Source organism: Anas platyrhynchos, chromosome 10 (assembly GCF_047663525.1).
Source record: "Anas platyrhynchos isolate ZD024472 breed Pekin duck chromosome 10, IASCAAS_PekinDuck_T2T, whole genome shotgun sequence".
NCBI lineage: Eukaryota > Metazoa > Chordata > Aves > Anseriformes > Anatidae > Anas > Anas platyrhynchos.
In genome coordinates this window covers 8,523,781-8,544,660 of record NC_092596.1, presented here as the reverse complement: position 1 = coordinate 8,544,660, position 20,880 = coordinate 8,523,781, and the positions used below count along the sequence as shown (strand labels likewise).

The window sequence follows — 20,880 nt, the reverse complement described above, 5'->3', positions numbered from 1 at the left end:
AAACTGGCTGGATAGCCGGGCCCAACGAGTCGTGGTGAATGGAGTCAAGTCCAGTTGGAGGCCAGTCACTAGTCACGTCTCCCAGGGCTTGGTGCTGGGGCCGGTCCTCTTTAATATCTTCATCGATGATCTGGACGAGGGCACTGAGTGCACCCTCAGTAAGTTTGCAGATGAAGTAAGTTTAACAGTGTGACCAGCAGGGCTAGGGAGGTGATCTAGGGAGGAGACTGTACGTGATTGTGGTCACCTTCCTGGTGGCCGCCAACATGACCTTCCAGCCTACCAAGCTCATCCAGCTCAAAAGCACAACAGGTGAGCTGTTCAAGCATGGCAGGGATGGAGATCAATAGAAAACAGGTGTGGGGAGGTGTTCTTTTGTGCAAAATCTCATCCTTCGTGTGCCAATTCATGCTGGTGGGTCCCCAGCAGACTGTGGTCTAAAGGAACCCCCATCCACCTCTGGCAGCACACGCTGACGTCTCTGTGTCCTCTTTTTCATGGCCAGCACAGCGCACGATGGGCTACGCAGCTCCCGGTGGGGTGCTCTTGGTGGTGCTGACGAGCAGCTTCCACATAAAGAACATCCACCATCGCCACGGTGAGAAGCTTCTCTGCAACAGCCCTTCCACATGGCCATCCGGAGCTGGAGCCGCTCAAAGAAAATGCAAAAGATTGCTTTTATTTTTCAGGACAATTTCACTTTTTTATATGTACGCACGTTCTCACAGTGTCAGTCTGCCTTTCTCTTTTCCTTCTGACTGAGTTTTCTTCTGCTTTTTCACCTGTCTGACCTCAGAGGACGGCTGCACGGCGTTTGTGGACGTGACCGCCCTCGCGGTGAGCATGGCGGCAGTGTCAGCCCTTCCGCTCCTCGCCATCTTCCTCTGCTGTAAGTGCCCCTCCTCCGCTTCCTTCTCTACCTCTGCAGTCTAGCAGCAGTGTGAACTACCCACAACTCGGCTTTCTGCTTTAGAGAAGAGCCCACAGCCTCTCTGGTGACCGTTTCCCTTCCCCGTTTGAGCCCCGGGTGCTGTCCCCCAAAACGCTGTGCCCCGCAGGCGCTTTGCCCAGTGCCCGCGAGCGGACTTGTCTTTTCACAGATCACACCACACAGGGGTGGCAGAACGAACGTGACTCCAGCTGTGCCGAAAAGGAGAGGTAGAGCCTTCTTTGCCTTTTTCTGTATAAATTCACACCGTCCTGGAGTGAAAAGAGCAAGATATGGAAATTATCCCATGCCTTGTTTTAAGTCATTGACCCCATGAAAGGTGCAGCCCAGCTCTGCCCTCCCAGCCCCTGATTTTACACAGGATTTGGAGTGGGATGCTCCAATGGGGTCTGTGCTTGAGCACCTGCTCAAATCTCTCCACAAATGCATCACTTGTGGCCCCAGCTTGAAGTTTTAAGTCTTAATTCCTTCTGGTTTCATCCACGCCCTTTGGATTTTGGTGGTGCTGTGGGTGCATGGGGGCTTAGCCCTGGGGTAAAGCCCCCAGTGCCCGTCCTGCTCATCACAGCCTCAGTCAGCATCTCCGTACCCCAGCCAAAACCATCCAGGGCTGGAGGAACAAGTGTTAGACCCATGTGTAGGGTCTTGTTGGGTTTTGGGGCCATGCAGGGGTGGGTGAGAAGAGAGGCCCCCACAGCTCACGCCTCTGCCTGGTGTGGGGCAGGTCTGGACTGGTGGACCAGACCTTTGGCTCCACTGATGTTCAGCACGTGGGATTACAGCACGGTTTGGGTTGGAAGGGACACTTAGAGACCATCCCGTCCGTCCCCCTGCCATGGGCACGGACATCTCTCCCTAGATCAGGTTGCTCAAAGCCCCGTCCAACCCAACTTTGAACGCCTCCAATGATGGGGCACCCACAGCTCCTCTGGGCAGCCTGTTCCAGTGCCTCACCACCCTGACTGTGAAAAATTTCTTCCCTGCAGGTCCTCCAGGTCCTTTGAAATGTCCCTGCCCAACATCAAGGATCCTGTTCCCACCTGCTAGACACTGGGGGTGTTTCACACTTGGCTGACTCAACCCAATTTCTCCCCAACACTGAGTTTCAGTAGGTCTGAGTCTCCAGTGTACTGGTGATAAACAGCAATTAAAATAATTAATTCTGCCTTTTTCTTTTTTTTTATTTTTTTATACAATGCATAACTGGAGGGTCCAAATGCACACTTCCTCTTTTATTTTCCTCTTTAAAACCAGGACATGGGGGAGAGAAGGGCTTTTAAGAGTAGTTGCAAGTGTCTCTCTCAGTAGTTCATTGTATCAATGCGGATGCAGCCGTGCAGTTACCCACCCCTTCCTTCTGGTGTGTGAGGCCACACTCCACTGCTCGCTCACTGTGTGCAGATGATTTCAACGTGCTTTGGAAGGGGAGCAATGCCGAGTTGGCTCAAGTTAGTTCAAGTTTCAGCATAACTGGAGGCTGACACATAACGAGATGTCGAATATTTTGTTCTCATTACAATTTTAACTACAAGATTTATTTTATCCTAAAGTGAGTTTATACCATATCAATGCTGATTGTGCCTTGGGGAGAACAGAGTTCAGAAAAGAAAGAAAAAAAAAAAAAAAAAAACAAAAAAAACCTACTATGAACAACTGCTGAAAACAGCAGCTGAGAATAGGAAGGAGGAACACAGACAGAAACAGCCCTGCAGACACAAGGTGAGTGCAGCAGGAGGGCAGGAGGGGCTCCAGGCACACAGCAGCAGATCCCCTGCAGCCCGTGGAGAGGAGCCCACGCAGGACCAGGGCATCTGGGGGAGCTGCTGCCCACAGGGTACCCACGTTGGAGCAGTTTGCTTCTGATGGGTGCACCCTGTGCTATGGACCCGTGTGTGGAGCAGCTCCTGGGGAGCTGCATCCTGTGAGAAGCACATCTGGGATCAGGTTGGGCAGGATACGTTTTATTGGAGGAACTCCACACTGGAGCAGGAGGAGAAAGTGGCTTCATCTGCAGAGAAATCGTTTTTTCACTATATTTTCCCTCACAGCACTTGTGAGGCGGGGGAGGAAGATTCAGTGTGCTGAATCCGAGCTGGTGCTAGGACGGCTGTGCTGGGGCTCTGCAGAACCGCAAAGGGGGGTTAATTGCTAATGGTTAATTGCTGGGACCCTGAAGCAAGGCTGCAGGAAGGCACAGACCTCCACTGCTGCTGCTGCTTTAGGAGAACAACGGGACTGAGGTATGTATGGGGCTAGGAACGCAAAAAGGGGTTGGGGACAGGGAGATGGGGACAGGGTGATGGGGACTGGGATAAAGCCAGGGGGACGGAGCCATGGGGACACAGGGACCCCCCTGCTTTCCCCTAGGGCTGCAGCTGCTCTCCCCCACAGGGTACCGGGATCTGCTCCCCCAGCTCAGCTTCCCCTCCTATCCAGCCCTTAAATACCAGATAAACACTTACTTCCTGTAAGCGCTCTGTGGAGTTCGGAGCTCATAAACGTCCCGTCTGTCCCCACTCAGCCCATTCCTGTGTTTTTGCATGGCTCCAGCATCTTGCAAGGCTTTACACTTAACTCAGAGGTTAACGAAAAAGTTAATTCTCCTGACAACCATTGCTGGGTTTTCCCTACCTCCAGCACCATGGGTGGGACTGTGAGAAGCCTCCTCACCCCAGCTGTGTTCATCATTGAGCTTAGGGCTGAAATTGTGCATTAAACGTTCCCGACACATTTTTCCTTTTTGCTCATTCTCACTTTTGTTTTGACCACAACCTGCAGGATGAAAAAGAATTTCCCTGCTAGTTTGTGTTAGCTATGAAGAGCCATGCTCCTCTACAGTTGTGCTGTTACTTTTAGAAGACAAAGCAAGATTTTTCCTTCTGTTTAATTACCGGTGAGTAGCATTTTTTCTGCTTTTCACCAGTTTTGGTAGTCCTTTTTGCTCTGTGAGACAGGGATACCTGAGCTATACCTCTCTCACAACAGGGATTCGTATTTGCTAACTGGGTATTTGATCGGAAGCTGTGGGATGATTTGCATCTTTTTTCATATCAGGAGAGTCCAATAGATCATTCCAGATAATTCATCTTGCAGTGATATTTGAGCTGTCAACAAGAAGAAATATCTGACTGCTGTGTATCTGCCCTCCCCAACCCCCCCCAAAATAACTGTGGTCCTGATTGCAAGAGCTGAATTTTCACATTCCTGCTATTTCTTTCCATTATGAGGCCTTTTTCTTCCCTGTCTGAGCCCTTGGCGAGGGCTGATAACGACCGACCACGTCTGGTCCTCGCCCATCCTCTGTGCTTGCCCTGCACAGCTGCTGCAAAGTGGTAACACAAGGGCACACAGCAGTGAGGGGCCCACGAGCAATGCTGGGCAAAGCTGGCTGCAGACAATTGGGCTTCTGTCAGTCCCCACAAAATTTTTTTCATTGTTTTTGAAGCTGCGTGCGAGCCGCTGCAGCTGGGGGAAAGCAGTTCCTTTTTCTAAAGGCTGTGCTGGCTCCCCAGCCTGCAAAGAAAGACCCTGGGCTGCTGTTGCTCCTCTGGCACAAATAGTGTTCCTATTTGTTGGGGTGGCTGCTGGTAGTGTAGCCCTGGCCCCCGTAAGGAGCTCTTTTCAACAGCTGACATGCAGCTCACCCCTGCAAGAGGCTTGATAGGCGCTGCTGATGCATCTCCCAGGGCTGATGGGCTGGAAGCACACGCCTTACAAAATACTCTTTGTGAAACACCAGCACGCTAATGTGCTTCTGCTTCATTTTTTCCTCATGCTGTTTTGAAGAAATGAAAGACAAGGCACAGAAGAGATGAAAATCATAGTCTTGAGTCTGTCTGTCTTCATAAGCCTGTCCTCCCTTGTCTGTGTTATAGCTAAACTCCTTGAAACATCTGCCCTCATCAAAAGTCTCTGTGTTTGCAACTGCCTCTCATGCCACAAGTAACTGTGGGAGGTGCTTGTCTCACTGAGATGCAATGGCCTGTGTGATTGCCCTTACACAAAATCACCTGCCTGCCTTATGCAGTCATTTCCTGCCAAGGGCTCTTCTCTCTTTCCCACGGGTTTCCGAGAAATGAGATTTTATCTGCGGGAGGAGGGATTCATTTTTTTTAAAAAGCAGCAGCAAAGCACACGAGAGCTGCATTGCATGCCCTTCTTCCAAATTTTCCTTACTCTCCATCACCTGGGGATCCTCAGTGCGTCTCCATGAGCACGGGGAGAGCTGGGAGGGACTCCAGCCCCCAGCAGGAAAATGGGGCATTTCTGTGCTGGTTGGGATGTGCCTGGAAAAAGGAAATAATTCATCTATAAACGGTGCCAGCTTTCTGCACAGCCACTGTTCTTACATCCTTAAAATAGTTGCATATGCCATAAAACAAAATATTTTTCCCATTTTCCTGTCAAAAACCACAAGAGTTACTGCCCAAACTTTGGAGGATACCAGAGAGAAACAGCCAAAAACTGGCTGATTGTGGCACCAGCGTGGGGAAGAATCAGGAGGAGTTAGGTATCCGTGTTTTGTCAGGAGATTATGACCTGGTGGCCATTCCACAGACATGGTGGGACAGCTCACAGGGCTGGGCTGTGGCCGAGGACTGGTGTGTCCTGCTGAGGAAAGGCAGACCAGCAAGGCGAGGTGGAGGAGTTGCTCTTTATGTGAGAGAGCAACTACGTTGTATTGAGTTCTGCCCAGGGGAGGATGAGGAGAGAGCTGAGAGTCAAGCAGAGAGGTGTTTCTGTACAGGCAGGGGCATGGCCGTCACGGGCAGTGGCTCTACAAATGGGTGTTGAAGGGACGAGGCAGAGCTGCAGCACTGCCAAGCTGCAGTGAAGGGAGGGCTGCAGAAAGCACCAGCACTGCTGCCTGTGTTGCCATGGGCTGGCAGCGCGTGGGAAGTGCTGATGGTGCTGAGGGTGCTTTTCACGGTGTCGTTCCCAGGCTGGTCCATCGCTGCTAGTGACCCTGCTGAGAGCGTTGCTGCAGAAGGAGCTCAACCCTCGTGGCGGTTTGAAAGCACCTGTGGCTCTTTGCCATGTCCTTCGCAGACTGTGAGTGTGAGAGGGGACTTGTCCTTGGGCTGGGTACCACCGCGCAGCCCTCCTGCTGCAGCAGACCTGGGAGAGGTGGAGAGCGGGCACCTGCAGCATTTCCACGCTCGCTTGCACCTCTGTGCTGCAGAAGGGCTGGTCGAGGCGTGAGCATCCTGGCAGGTGCCTCCCAGTGCTGCAGCCTCACCGTGCCTGGGTCCCACCAGGTTCGGGTGCTGAGGGAACTGGGTGAGGTCCAGGGGTGAAGCCACGCTGAACGTGGTCCCACTGAGCAGCTCCTGACATGCAGAAGCCCCGAAGGAGCCTGATTCCTGTTGTTTTCATTCCAAAAAGCAAGGAAATACTTGAACCAGCTAAGAACCATTTTTATAACGTGCCCATAATGTTATGATTTTTTTCTTAAAAAGAAAAAAGGGAGGACGGAAATCAGACGTGCACAATGGGTTTCAAGAAGTCAGTTGGGGCCTGTCCAAGAAGAGCATAAGAGCAGCTTAATTTGTCCTTTGGCTTTTGCTTAGAAGTAACCCACCCTGCTCTGGCTTCTCTCCTGTTTCCAGACCTGCTGCTGCTTTTGCAGGTGTCCCGTCTTGCAGCAGAAATGACAGAGCTCTGGGCAGAGGAAGGATCCTCTGTCATGATGCACGCACCGTCTATCAGGAACATCAGCTTGGTCGAGTGGGAATACATAAGAGAAGACACCTCCAAATTAATCCTGCAGTACTACGCAGAGTCGCAGTCAGTAACCATTGACCCAGCTTACGAAGGCAGAGTGGTTTTCTACGAAAACAACGGCTCCCTTGTCCTGCAGAAGCTGCGAGAGATGGACAGTGGCATCTATAGAGCAACAGTTAACTTGATGCAGGACAAAGCAACAACAACCACTCTTAGAGTGCTCAGTAAGTCAAAATTGATTGAAAGGATGTTTTTCTCTGACCATCAGTAGGATTTGCCATCAGTAGGGTGCACAGGTATGCCTCCCCCTAAATGGACTAGAGGAGGACTTTCTGGTTTCATTACTGCCTTGAACGACATGGACTGGAGACCCCAGAAGAATTGCTGGGAAATGTTGTAATGTATTCTGAGACTGAATCTGGCTGTGGGTTGAGCTATAGGTCAGGAATCCAGGCTGATCAGAGCCTCCATCCCAGAAAGACAGAGATGTGTGGCACCTTCTGCCCTAACATGTACCTGCTTGCTTCACCACGAGCAGCTACTCACAGGAGGTGAATGTCATAAAATGCCCTCCAGAGACAGGATTTCCCACCAGGGTTTGCAGCCTCTCCCTTCACACCAGCATTGCCTTCCCCTGCCTCTGCACTTCCCTTGAGGACAAACAGAAACAAGAGCTCAGCCTGGTTTGCATTGCGCTTTCCTAGAGCTCAGCAGCACTGCAGGAGCACCCTGCATGTAGGACATCCAGGGAAGGAAGACTTCAGGGGCATGTGGTTACTACCAGGTGGAGGTCCAGATGTAGCTAAGAGCAACCCCAAATGGTGCAGGCACCCAGGTGCTAGCTGAGGGATGGACTCTGACATCCTTTTGCTGTGGCATGGCTCTTCAGCATTGCTCCTCTGGGCTTTGGCCCATCTGGGGTTTGACCAGTGTAAATGCAGGCAACAGTGGAGTCCTACTTTAGATCCCATGAACCACAGAATCACAGAACGGTTTGGGTTGGAAGGGACCTTACAGCCCACCCCTTTCCAACCCCCTGCCATGGGCAGTGATTCCTCCCACCAGCCCAAGCTGCCCCCAGCCCCATCTGAGCTGGCCTTGGGCACCTCCAGGGATGGGGCACCCATAGCTTGTCCTGACAGCCTGTGCCAGTGCCTCACTACCCTCGTAATAAAGATTTTTTTCCTTGTATCTAATCTAAACCTATGCTTTTTTAGTTTAAAGCCCTTACCCCTTGTCCTATCACTCCACTCCCTGGCAAAGAGTCCCTCCCCAGCTTTCCTGTAGCCCCCTTTAGGTACTGGAAGGTTGGTAAAAGGTCCCCCCAGAGCCTTCTCTTCTCCCAGCTGAACACCCCCAACTCTCTCAGCCTGTGTCCATAGCAGAGGTGCTCCAGCCCCCTGATCATCTCTGTTGTGGCCCTCCTCTGGACTCTTCTGATACGTCCATGTCCTTGTGCCAGAGCACCCCTCCACCCCACTGCTGTGCAGGGACAGCTTTCTCCTCTTGGAAGTGTCCATAAAGTCCCCGTCATCACTTCCCAGCATAATCCCGATGTGCAGCTCTGTCGGGTCGGTGTCCGTGGCCCCAGGGTGCCATGCCTGAGCTCCAGGGGCTGGTGCTGCCCACCCCAGGGGAGGTACCGTGGCTTAAGGGCAGCAGATAAGAAATGCAGAGAAGTCGGATTGCGGCTCCTACTCCTGCATAATCGACAACTCCATAAGCTGGAGGGAGGCAGCCCTCAACCTGACCGTGACAGGTTAGCATTGCCCTGCCGGGGTGGGTCCGGTGGTTTGCCACCTTGTCACAGCGGCCCTGAGCCCACAGGTACCTGGACTAGACCCCCAGCAGCTCTGCTGTGGTCCTGGGGCTGGCAGATGGATTGTTCGTTGGCTGTTGTCTCACTTGGACCTGCAGCCTTTGTGCATTTAGGTGCCAGCTCAAGCCCGCTCTGTCTTCTCATCTCTAGCAGGTCTGGGCACCAGCACTTTGTCTCTGAGACCCTCGCAGGTTTCAGCTGCCTCTCGTGGGATCTGCCACGCAAGGAAACCCAGTAATCCTTTAGGGTTTCGAGCTTGTTGCAGACTCCTGGGATAGCTGCTCCATGTTGTGGGGTTGTCCTCCATGCAGGTCTTACACCTCCTGCCCGTGCTGCACAGATGATGACCGCTGCTGCGCTGATGCTCACTGCCATCTCTGCCGTCCTCTTCGTTATCCGGCTCTGTCAGCTGGGGAAGCTCAGACTCGGTGAGTGCCCACGCCTGAGCTCCTCTCTCCATGCCGTGGAGAGGGCAGAGGGCGAGGCAAGCCCCTTCTCTCCTAACTCACCGCGGTAGTTGGAGGAAGCTTGCTCGATGGTCGTGGAGTTCATGCACTTCTTCTTATGCTTCTGCGGCTTGAACAGAAAACAAAATTTCCTAGCAGCAGTAATCCCAAATGGCTTTGGGAGAAATTGGGCCACCCGCAGGTATCACGGTATGAGGCATAGGAGTGGTTCCTCTCTGTCCTCAGGAGTCCCTGGGGAGAAATAGAAAGGGCAGGACACAAAGAGCTTCCTGCGTGGAGGTGCTGAGAGCTGACCAAGGGCCACGTGGCATTGTTTGGCGACCAAGCACACTGGTGTTTGGGTCAGGATGGTGCAAACTGCTGTGCACCCATACCCAAGCGTACGGGTTGATGTGGGTGCTTCTGTAGCAACATGATGGTTAGCAGAAAAGAGACCATAAGACCTAGCCAACAGCAAGTCTTCCCACACAGTCTTGGTAGCCTTCTCATATGCTCTTCTACCCACCAAGAATAATCCCCAGAGCAACAGAAACCATCTGGAAAACACGGGTGAAACCCGATAGCAGGTAGGAAGGTTCTCCCACATGGATTTGTCTCCCACTACTAGCACTGGAGACATGCAACACTGGGTCTTGCCTTTGGGGTAATCTCCCCTGAGGAGCTCTACGTGCCTGATGCCTGTGGGAAGAGCTTGTGCTCTTCCCCACAAAATGTAGTCTCCGGAAGAAATCCAGTGCTTGTTGGGTGGGCAGAATTGTATCAAGGTGTCAAAATAGATGAAATGAGTGTCTTGGTCAGCTCAGAGCAAGTCCAGATCTGGCTGGCATCTCATGGTTCCTCCTCAAGTCAAACAAAGCCCTTTAGAAGCCTACCAAAAGCCTTTGAAGTCCACCAGCGTTTGTCTTTGAGGTTTCCAAATATTGGGAATTTGATTCTTTACAAGGGAAACGTGTGCTTGGTGTTCACCTTCCCTTCCCAGGCTGCACCCTGGATCCCTTGGTGAGGTTCCGAGCCCTAACTCAAAGATATTTGCCTTTTTCCCAGGAAAGAAAGCATTGAAATGGTTAATGATGTCCATCCTGGGGCTGCTGTGCACCTTTTCTCTCCTCCTGTTGGCTGCCTCTGTCATCTGGATGCAGGAAGATGGTAGGATTCATTTAAACTGAGTTGTTCTTCATTTCTCCCGTGTCTTCTCTTTGACCACACCAAAGACCTCCAGGTCTCTCCAGCAGCATCCTTGTCTGATGCAGTGCTGTTGGGTTTGGAGAAATCAATGTCAGGGTTCCCTGCTCTGTAGCATCTGCCTCAGCCAGGAGAAGCTTTTCCCTCTCACCTCCTTGTTTAATTCTGCTCCCCACAGGTCATTCTGCTGCCTGCATCAGGCTCGTGCTTATCCTCACAGCTGTGATCATGGCCATGGCACTGACGGTGGTGGCGATGTCGCCGTGCAGACCAGCAGTGCTCACATGCTTCGGGTCCAAAGGCTGTGAGTTGCTGTCGGTGGCCTAAACCTCCGGTTCAAAAGGCCTTTGAGAGCCTGGTAGCAAACTTCCTGTGCTGGCCTGTCCTCCTCTCCCATTTCTCTCCCATCCACCAGAACTTCTCCTCTCTCCTAGGGCACCGTATTATCCTGTGCATTACAGCCATAATGCTGGTAGACAACCTGCTGTTCACCATCTTCCTGCTCCACAACTTCCATCAGCTCCATGGTAATGGGCGGCCGGGTTGGCACCGCGTGTGCCCTTGGTCGCCTTCCTTCTGGGGAGAGGTGGGGTGTTCGGGGTGGGACTGGCCTCACCCCAGGAAGAGAAAGTCCTTGGGAGGCTTTGTAGGCTGTAGTTGATGCAGTCATGGCAAGCCTTGTGCTTAGCTGGGAGGTCACAGCAGGGCACTGTTTGCCCCTGGAGCTCCAGAGCGTGAAGCACCAGGATGCTCTGAATGACCTTCATGTTCTGTAGATGTTCAAGGGGGGCAGGAGAGCAACCACTGACAAGTTCTCACTGTCTCCTTGGCAGAGTGGGGCTGCTCAGAGGCTGTCAATCTGATCATTGGCTTCGTCATTCCTGCTGTGGCAGTCCTCTCCATGCGGCTGCTCCTCTTCCTGTGCTGTAAGTAGCCCATTGGTTTCCTTCCAGCCACACCAAGTACCTGCTCCATCACTGAGACCCCACTCTCAGCTCCCACCCCCTGGCAGCAGGTCTTGAGACAAGAGGCAATGTGCCTCTGCTTCACTCAGGGATGCTCAAGGAGGTGTTCGTGGAACGTGAGTTTCTCCTCCCGAACATGGAGGATGCTCTTCTGCTCTCCTCCTCACCCAGGAGACGTGGGCTGGTGCCCAGCTGGTCACTGACCTGAGCAGTAGTGAACCCACGGTGTGCCTCACTGGCTCCATGATGTGTTGAGGAGAGGGTGGGAAGGGGACCCCTGCTTTGCCAGGGTGTGCAGAAGAATTTGGAATCTGAAACACAAGAAATATTGCACTAACCTACCAAAGGCTGGTAGGTTAGAGGTGCAGGGGCTTGCAGGCAAGGTGGGTGTCCATCTCTGTGCTGCCTTCTGGCTCTCCATCCAAAACAGAGATCTGGTTTTGGAAAGGGAATGGTTTAGCCATGTGAAAGCCTCCAAAACCCATTCTTCCCTGCAGTCGCATTTTCACATGTCCCCATGAAGCTCAGGGTGGTGTTGGAAACCCGGGAGCTGATGCCCTCTCCTTCGTTTTCAGCTTACAAGAAAAATCGGGAGAGGCAGCAGCAGCCGGACCCCCAGGAGGTCACCCACAGCTTACAGACCACATCCATCTTGGTGACTTCCAGCACACATCAGGTGTCTCCTTCTCCAGTTGCTGCAGATACTTGTAATGGTACGATGAATATTTAATACTCACTGGGAAGCATCCATATTGTGAGGAATGTTTTAACAATTCCAATTCGTGTCCATAAATTTGTGTCCATAAAGAATAATTCTGTCTGCCTCTGGGCCCTGCACTGGCAATTTGATTCTTGAACCACAGATGCAGTGTGTCCCAGTCTCCCCCTCATTCTAGTAAATTTATCACGTCTTCAGAAAATACTCCTTAAATTTATGAACCTGTTTGCTTTTGTTATTCCTGATTTCTAGTTCTAACAGTTACAGTTTTTTTCTGTCTTCTTCGAGATTGATTTAACACTGCTATAGATGTTATATAGATGACTGTGAATAGCTGGGAAAGAATGTTTTAATTGCTCGTGAGTCGTCAACCTGTTTGGGAGTTTCAGAACAACTGATAATAACTGGTGACTGCTGGTGACTGTTATGAGATACTATGTGGATCCTTGGTATCTGGCCAGGGGGGCCAAGAGACTAAGAGGAAGAAAAAAGAAGCTGAAGGACGGTTGGGAGACAAGACCTGTGGAGAGTGTTCCATAAACTTGGAATAGTGCCGAGTGAGTACAAAGGTGAGAGGAAGACTACGAGCCTTCAGCATGAAAGACCCCTAGAGACCCCCAGAGGAGACTGATGCGCATGCTCCAGTAGGAGGGACTGGACCCCAGAAGCTAATTATAATAATCTATTTTTTTAGAAGTAGTAATGAATATGTATTAGTCTAGGAGCATAAAAATCATCTGCTTGATGTAACTGGGGTGCGTCCTGCTGGAGCGGAGACTCCCGGTGCACCCAGCGCTGTTTGCTTACCTCTATTCCTTTATATTCTTTTAATAAATCCTATTTTTTTATTTAATCCTAATTTGAATCCTGAGCCATTTATAACAATCTGTCTTCCTGCAGAACAGCACGGGAGGCTTTGTCACCACACGGGGATGACATCAGAAGAACCAGTCATTGGAAAAGCTGGTACATTCCTCCTAGGCCAGTCCAGAAAATGAACTAGTGCCAAAGTGGATACTGGATGATTTTGAGTCTTAAGGATTCTTTGTAATACATCTAGGTTAGATTGCAGCTCTTTTGTAAGGGAGCTTCCCGTAGCTCACCTCCTGTCCTGCAGGTCGCTGATGATGCTTGAGAGCCTTTCCTTTTCCTCCAGCTATGGTTGGGTTGGGCATTAACAGTGGAATGGGCTGGTACAGCCCATTGTACCACACTGGTACAGTGTTATCACGCCAGTGTTGTGTCTACTGCTGAGCAGCAGTGGCACAGCATTGGGCTTTTCTCTAACCCTCCTAGGGGGTGGGCAAAAAGTGAGGAGAGAAACATCACTAGGGCAGCTGACCTAAACCAACCAAAGGGATATTCCACACCATGTGATGTCACACTCAGCAATAAAGGTTGGAAACAGGAAGAAGAGGGGAGGGGTGGGCTCTCATTGGTAAAACGTCGGTCCTCCTCTCGAACACCGGCTGTGTGCGTTGAGGCCTTGCTTCAAGGACGTGGTCAATCATCGCTCATTTGTGTGAAATAGAGAGTAATTTCTTTCCTCTGCGCTTCCATATAGCCTTCATTTATTTTGTTTGTTTGTTTTCCTCCCTTCTTTTTATTTTTCCCTTTTCCCCTCCCTTTTCCCCTTTCTCTTTTTATTTCCCCTTAGTTAAATTGTTTAGTTCATGGTAGTCCTTATTCAATTGTTATTATGATTTCCCTTTAATTAAATTATCCTTATCTTAACCCGTGAGTTGTTCTTTGCTTTACTTCTTCCCCCTCCTCATGTAAAGGAGGGGGAGTGAGAGAGCGGTTGTGGGGTTTAGCTGCCCAGCACGGTAAAACCACCACAGCCCCACGTTGGGTGCCATTTGTGGTGACCGAGTGCACGGACTCTTCGTGTGATCAAGTCTCTATTGCAACCCGGCGATGCTCCTTTTACACACTTCCCTTCCAGAGGTTTTCCTTCCACAAATCCTCCAGCCCCGTTTACAGTCCTTTGATCCTTGTATTTCTCAGGCTGGTAGGTACCTTACTGCAACCTCCTGTTCCCATGCTGGGTTTTGGTCACACTTTGTTACTTTCCTCTTTCCTGGGCCTCGTGGCAGTCCTTGCTCTTACCTTCTCTTGTTATTCCCGTATGCCTCAGACTCTGTGGTGACTCGCATCCCCCACATTTCTCTTGTCTTCAGAACTCCTTTCCTGATTTTTCACGAGTCTTATCCACATTTCTAACTAAACCTACTTTTTCTACATTTCCCACAATTTATCCATATACGGTGCTAATTAAACCTACATTTTCTGCATAGAATCCTAGAACCATAGAATATCCCGAGTTGGAAGGGACCCATGAGGATCATCAAGTCCAAGTCCTGGCACCGCACAGGTCTACCCAAAAGTTTAGACCATGTGCCTATGTCCAATCTCTTCGTAAATTCAGACGGGCTTGGTGCAGTGACTGTTTCCCTGGGGAACTTGTGAAGAACCTCACCGTGATGTCCAGCCTAAACCTCCCTTATCTCAGCTTAACACTGTTCTCGTGGGTCCTATCACTGGTCCTATCACACAGAACAGGTCACCTGCCTCTCCACTCCCCCTCACGAGGAAGCGGCAGACCACGATGAGGTCCCCCCTCAGCCTCCTCTTCTCCAGGCTGACCAGGCCCAGTGCCCTCAGCCGTCTTCCCCTCTAGGCCCTTCACCATCTTCATCGCCCTCCTCTGGACACTCTCCAACAGTTTCGTGTCCTTGTGCTGTGGTGCCCAGAACTGCTCACAGCACTGGAGGTGAGGCCGCACAGCGCAGGGCAGGCAGGCAGGACAGTTCCTTCCCTCGACCGACTAGCGATGCCGTGCTTGGTGCACCCCAGGGTACGTCTGGCAATATGTGATTACAGACCCCACACTGGTCTACCTCTTTGCAGGTGCCCTTTCCTGGGTACTGACCATTATTGTGGTTGGCAAGTTCTCCTTTTCTATTTTTATATATTTATATATATATATATATTTTCATATATATATTTATATAAATGTTGAGTGATTTTTAGAACAGCAAGGAGGCCATGACTTGTTTCAGATCAAACCAAGGTACGAGGGTGACTACGAGGAGTTCCCATGACGGTGTTCCCATACCGCCTGACTGAGGAATTAAAAATATTGTTGCCAGCAGCTGGCTTCAAGGACAAGATCTGCTTGATTGGTAATCACAAGGGGGTTGTTTTCTTGCAGGTGGGGTTGTTTTCTTGCAGTTGTTTGTCGGAGTGCATTTTGACCGATGATCTTGTGTGAGACACTATCCGTCCATGTTACGTTTGCTATGAGAATCAGGCTATTTTGGTAATAAAGAGAGAGCATGATCTGACCATACTGGTGTCTGTCATTTTTCGGCCGTTCTTCCTGCAACATATATGTAATTCTGATTTTTATATATATTTAAAAGAACCAGTGACCTAGCCTGTGCTGATTTCCCTTGCACAGGCTCTTAACTGACCTTGTGGTCACACCACAGCTGTCAGTGGTTTCCATCCTTTGTGGGCTGTAGACTTTTGGGTTCAGCTGAAGGTCCTTTGCTGTGCCCCCTGGTATCAGATGAGAACTATTCAAACATGAAAAAATTAAATAATAATAAAAAAAGAAATCCTACACTCACCTTTTTCTTTGCTTTGCTAGAGCTGCTGCAATAGAAGGATTCCATTTGGATCCTCTGCTGGTGTCCCCGCTGGGTCTCCTCAAGCACAGGATAGCTCAGTGCTATCTGGGCCCCAGCTCTGGGGCCAGATCCTGCCTTGGCCAGCTCTGGACCAGGTTTCTCGAGGGGGTGCGGGCCAGGGCAGACTGCTTTACAGACCCAACTAAAGCTGAGCAGTGCCCTGGGTTGCAACAAATCCCATCCCAAGGGAAAGCGCATCCCCGGGGCAAGGAAAGCCCCTGTCCCAGCCAGGCCGGAGCACAGCTTGCCAAGATGCCTCCTCCAGGACATTCCAGTGCGTGACCACTCTTTGAGAGAAAAAGCTTTTCCTGATATCTAAATCTACCCAGGAGCAACTTGTGGCCATTTCTTCAAGTCCTATTGTTAGTTATCTGAGAGAAGAGGCCGACTCCCTCCTCATCACAACCTCCCTTCAGGCAGTTGTAGAGAGCAATGAGGTCTCCTCTGAGCCACCTCTTCCCCAGACCAAACAACGCCAGTTCCCTCAGCCACTCCTCACAGGACTTGTGCTCCAGGCCCTTCACCAGCTTTGTAGCCCATCTCTGGACACGCTCCGGGGATCCTCAGTGTCCTTCTTGTAGTGAGGGGCCCAAAGCTGAGCACAGCACTCAAGGTGCAGCCTCGCCAGAGCAGAGTACAGGGGGGCGATCACCTCCCTGGTCCTGCTGGCCGCACTGTTGCTGATACAAGCCAGGATGCCGTTGGCCTTCTTGGCCACCTGGGCGCACTGCTGGCTCACGTTCAGGGAAGCATCGACCAACACCCCCAGGTGCTTTCCCTCTTCACAGTCCTCTAGCCACTCTGCCTGTAGCTCTGAATGGGGTTGTGGCCAAAGTGCAGGACCCGGCACTTGGCCTCGTTGAACTTCTTCCCATTTGCCTCAGCCCAGGAGTCCAGCCTATCCCGACCCCTCTGAAGGGCCACCCTACCCTCGGACAGGTGGACACTACCTCCCACCTTGGTGCCATCTGCAAACCTTCTGAGGGTACACTCAATGCCCTCATCTAGGTCAACAATAAAGGTATTAAACAAGATAGGCCCCAGTACTGACCCCTGGCAGACAACACTTGTGACGGGACACCAGCTGATCCTCAGAAGCTCTGCAGGAAGCCAAATAAGTTGCAGAACAAGGGGGAATGCCCCTAAACTAAAAGAGGTTAGGGTTAGATGAGATACAAGGAAGAAATTCTTTGATCTGTGTGTGGTGAGGCCCTGGCCAGCCCAGCTGCTGGTAAAGCCAGACAGACACGACATTTTTGTCATCATCATCCCCCGTTCCCCACCTGATGCTCTGGCTGCCCCTCCTGCCTGCACATCCCTACCCTGCTGTGGGTTTTGGGTGCCGCACAGGGCTTATTTCCCATAGCCACAGACAACAGCAATATAACAGGGAGAACGTGTGCGCTTTTATTTGTAGCAAGAGACATGAAAAACTGCACTTTTCCCAAATGATTTATAGACAACACTCAAAACAGTTTGAAAATATATTTTTTCTGTAACATTTGGCTCCCTTGAACACCCACAAGCACTGCAGGGAACTGAACAACTTTTAACACAGCTTAAAAATTAGTCTGAAAACTACTCTAATACATCCAGTTTGCTTCACTTCCTTTAATTTTTCATTTGTGACGTGGTTGAGAGATGACATTTTGCTGCCAACCTATTTTACACTGTATGTTTCAAGGACTTGTGCCATGCAGAGCCCAGCTGCACCTTCCAGCTCATCCTGCCACAATGCAACAAGCACAAACACAGCCAGAACCATTCAGCAATGCAAACAAACACCAAACTATGTCCAACTTTTTTTTTTTTTTTTTTAAGAAAACAGCTTCACTGAAATTTTGTTCTTCTGCACGTCAGCTTTGACTCCCCCTGCAGAGAACTCTGCTAGGATTTTCACCATGAAAATGGTGTAGGGTGGTGTAGCAATCACTCCCACCATAGGATGTGATTTGACCTTCTCCTGGATGCACTTCCACTCCAAAGATGTATCTCCATAGGGTTAATGCTGAGGACAATGAAACTTCTGGCTTTTCAGTGCTAAATTTTCAAAAAGTAAGGTCATCATCTGGGGAGTTCCTCAACCTCCACCAGTTGAAGATCCCTGTGGACAAATATGACATCTGTTAAACACCCCAGGGATGAAGATGCTCAACGAGTGGCAACACTCAGGCAAGAAGCCTCAAGCCTGGAGGCTATTTTCACTGCCTGCAAGGAGCTTCCTATTTTCAGCCACCATATTCACTCCTTGGGCCCCACTTTGGCTGCTTCACTACTGCGAAGCTGGTCCCAGCACTCACCTGCCAGCAAGCCGATGCTAACGAATACCACGATGAGGATGAAAAACGCCCTGTCGTTGTCTGAAAAAAATAAACAAAACCCAAAATTCCCAGAATTTTGCCCAGGGAAAGAAAAGCTCCTGCCACTGGGCAGGCTGGTGCAGAGACACAAGTCCTCAGTGGAGCCCTGCTGTTCCCACTTCCTCGTCTCAGACTGTGCTGGGAAGCCAGGAGACCTCGGGGAACGGGGACAGAGTGACCGTTTTGGGGCCATTCCCCAGCTTTCCATTCCCGTGCCCGGGGAAGGAAGCCCCACTTACTGTGGACGCGCAGCAGGAAGGAGGTTTCGTTGTGGCTGACCGGGTTGCTGATTATGCACGTGTAGTAGCCGGTGTCGTTCATCAGGGCTCGGTGGATCTCCAGCGTGTTGTTGTGGATGAACTGGAGGCCGTTGCTCTCCATCAGCAGCTTCCCGTTCCTCTTCCACCAGTACACGTCCACCTGCCCCTCCAGCACGTTGCAGTACAGCTTGGTGTCGCCTCCCACCTCCACGAAGGAGTTGCCCAGGATTTCTGGCTCGGAGAGCGGCTCTGCGCAGATGGAGCACCCGTCGGCACTGACACCCCCGCCTCGAGGGTGCCAGCACCCGGGCAGCAGCTCCAGCTCCCCGGCTGCGGCGCAGGGTTTGGCACTCACCGACCACGCGCAGCTCCAACCAGCCCGTGGCCTCCGACTCGGAGCGGAAGCGGTAGAACCCCCCGTTCCACCAGCGCAGCACCAGCTGCAGCGAGAAGTCCATCTCGCTGAGCCTGGCGTGGCCCACGTAGGCGCGGGAGATCTCGGCCGACTTGTTGGGAACCCACGTGGCGATGAGCTCCTTGCGCGCGCCGGACTCGTACTCCCAGGACGCCGTGGTGCCGGCTGCCCTCGGCTCGACGCTGAAGAGCACAGTGCAGCCCCTGGCCGAGACCAGGACCTCGGACACCGGCTTGAGGTCGGCAGAGTAGCACGGGAAGAGCGTGCGGGCTGCAAGGGAGGAACGCGGCGCGGGGCTAGCGGGACGCACCGGCATCCAGCAGGCAGCTGGGCAGGGAGAGCCGCCCTGGCTCGGCTCCTGCGCAAGCGGCGGTGCTGGGGACGGGATTATTTCGGGGGGGGCTCACGGCGGGGCCTTAAGCAGCACCACGGAGAAGCAGGAGGCTGCGGAGGCGCTGCCTTCATCTCCCTGAAAGCCTGCGCTGCTTCGCTTCGCAGCCGGCTTCTGCCTGAGGAGTTTCCACGCGCGGGTACGGCTGCGAGAGCCGCCTGCTCCTGGCCCTGCTCTATGGGGGGGGGCTTGGAAGCAAAGGAGCCCCAGGGAGCCATGGTCGGAGCCAGGGCAGCCCCCTCCCAACCTCGTTGTTATCGAGGCTGCGAGCACGCAGCAGGGGCTTTGGGGTGGGAAAAGCAGCCGGGAGAAGGAGCCTGGTGGAGGGGGGAGCCTGCACTGCCTGGCCTACCACAGCCACCACCAGCACCACCACCACCAGCACCACCACACTCACCACCTCCACCACCAGCACCACCGCCCCCAGCCCCAGGACTTGCCTATGACAGCCAGGCCGGCCGCTGGGCCTGTCCCGGCGGAGGCCAGGAGGACGAGGAGGGGAAGGGCGAGCATGGCAGACCTGGGGCGCAGCGCGGCCTGCGGCAGGGCTGGGACCGGGACCGGCACCGGGTGCCACCGCCTCCTGTCGCCGTCACTCAGGCCCCGACACGCGGCTGGGCTCGGCACGGGGCACCAGGACACCGGGCACGACTCGCACCACGAGGCCGGGGGCTGTGGGGTGCAGCAGGCTCGGGGTGCCCAGGAGATCTGCGGCTGCAAAAGCAGCCCAAGCTGGATATAACGTCGTGTGCCTTAGAGATCTGTCTTACAGACCGTTATTTATCTGCACGAACCGAGGCCGTGTTCTGCTCCACACCTTCTGGAGGGGGGGGTGAGCCCCAGAGCCCCCCGCTCCACCTTCTGCCAGATGCACGCTCGGTTGCCCTGCCTGGGCCTTGAGCATTACCATTGCTGTTGTTGGCACCCTCTCCTTTTGTGAGCCCCAGAGCATCCTATCTGTTGCACAGGGGCACCTCAGGGGCAAGGGGGAGACGCCTCACTCTTGCCAGGACTTAAGGCAGGGCTGCTCAGCCCGCGGCAGGGCATGGTACCACGCATTGATCTGTTGCTCGGATTCCTGGATGCATTGCAGCCTGCCGAGCTCCTCTTGCAACCTGGCACCTTGCTTAAAGAGTGCATCCACCTGGTCACACTTGCACCCCCAGCACCCAGCTCTGCCTTCAGGCCCTAGCTGGATGTCCAGATGGTGGACTTCCCTGCAACAGAGGGTCTTATCAACTTAACAAGTCAAAAAGGAAAAAAAAAAAAAAAAAAAAAGAAAAAAAACATAAAGACCTAAGAGCCAGGCTTATGGACTCTTCTGAGGAGTTTGGCCCAGGTGTCTCATTTGCAATGCATTGCTGCTATTAATCGGCATAGAGGATGGCATGAGAGCAAGATCGACTAGGTCGATGAGGTTTTTGTATGAAAGACTTCTGTATTTGGCTTCCAGCAGAGCTTCTGAGGATCTGCTGGTGTCCCGTCACAAATGTTGTCCGCCAGGGGTCAGTACCGGGGCCTATCTTGTTTAATACCTTTAAATCACCTCCGGGATTTGTTGCAACCCAGGGCACTGCTCAGCTTTAGTTTGGTCTGTAAAGCAGCCTGCCCTGGCCCGCACCCCCTCGAGAAACCTGGTCCAGAGCTGGCCAAGGCAGGATCTGGCCCCAGAGCTGGGGCCCAGATAGCACTGAGCTATCCTGTGCTTGAGGAGACCCAGTGGGGACACCAGCACAGGATCCAAATGGAATCCTTCTATTGCAGCGGCTCTAGCAAAGCAAAGAAAAAGGTGAGTGTAGGATTTCTTTTTTTTTTTTTTTCATGTTTGAATATTTCTCATCTGATACCAGGGGGGACAGCAAAGGACCTTCAGCTGAACCCAAAAGTCTACAGCCCACAAAGGATGGAAACCACTGACAGCTGTGGTGTGACCAC

At 52.2% G+C, this 20,880-nt stretch overlaps 2 protein-coding genes across 7 annotated transcripts; one reads left to right on the top strand and one right to left on the bottom strand.

Moving 5' to 3' along the window:
- Positions 1-211: 211 nt before the first annotated feature.
- LOC119717846 (uncharacterized) lies at positions 212-12,646 on the top strand. Of its 5 annotated transcripts, XM_072042871.1 has the most exons (14): positions 212-312; positions 506-598; positions 797-889; positions 1,101-1,158; positions 1,936-2,668; positions 2,998-3,189; positions 3,728-3,842; positions 6,559-6,897; positions 8,804-8,920; positions 10,004-10,105; positions 10,320-10,445; positions 10,576-10,668; positions 10,975-11,067; positions 11,682-12,646. In XM_072042871.1, the coding sequence occupies exons 8-14, from the start codon at positions 6,600-6,602 to the stop codon at positions 11,834-11,836; spliced, it is 984 nt and encodes a 327-aa protein (XP_071898972.1). In that variant the 5' UTR covers positions 212-312; positions 506-598; positions 797-889; positions 1,101-1,158; positions 1,936-2,668; positions 2,998-3,189; positions 3,728-3,842; positions 6,559-6,599; the 3' UTR covers positions 11,837-12,646. The 5 variants fall into 5 exon arrangements, with proteins under 5 accessions (XP_071898972.1, XP_071898971.1, XP_071898970.1 ...); XM_072042870.1 differs by lacking the exon at positions 2,998-3,189; XM_072042869.1 differs by lacking the exons at positions 212-312; positions 506-598; positions 797-889; positions 1,101-1,158 and adding an exon at positions 5,892-6,001 and having other exon boundaries at positions 2,222-2,668; positions 11,682-12,639.
- A 4,344-nt stretch (positions 12,647-16,990) lies between these two features.
- Positions 16,991-20,210, bottom strand: LOC101794644 (cell adhesion molecule CEACAM1). 2 transcript variants are annotated; one of them, XM_027456363.3, is made up of 5 exons: positions 19,386-20,210; positions 18,495-18,824; positions 18,119-18,388; positions 17,820-17,879; positions 16,991-17,623 (listed from the first exon to the last, which is right to left on the bottom strand). In XM_027456363.3, exons 1-5 carry the CDS (start codon positions 19,456-19,458, stop codon positions 17,568-17,570), a joined length of 789 nt encoding a protein of 262 aa, XP_027312164.3. In that variant the 5' UTR covers positions 19,459-20,210; the 3' UTR covers positions 16,991-17,567. The 2 variants fall into 2 exon arrangements, with proteins under 2 accessions (XP_027312164.3, XP_071899111.1); XM_072043010.1 differs by lacking the exon at positions 17,820-17,879.
- Positions 20,211-20,880: the final 670 nt, after the last annotated feature.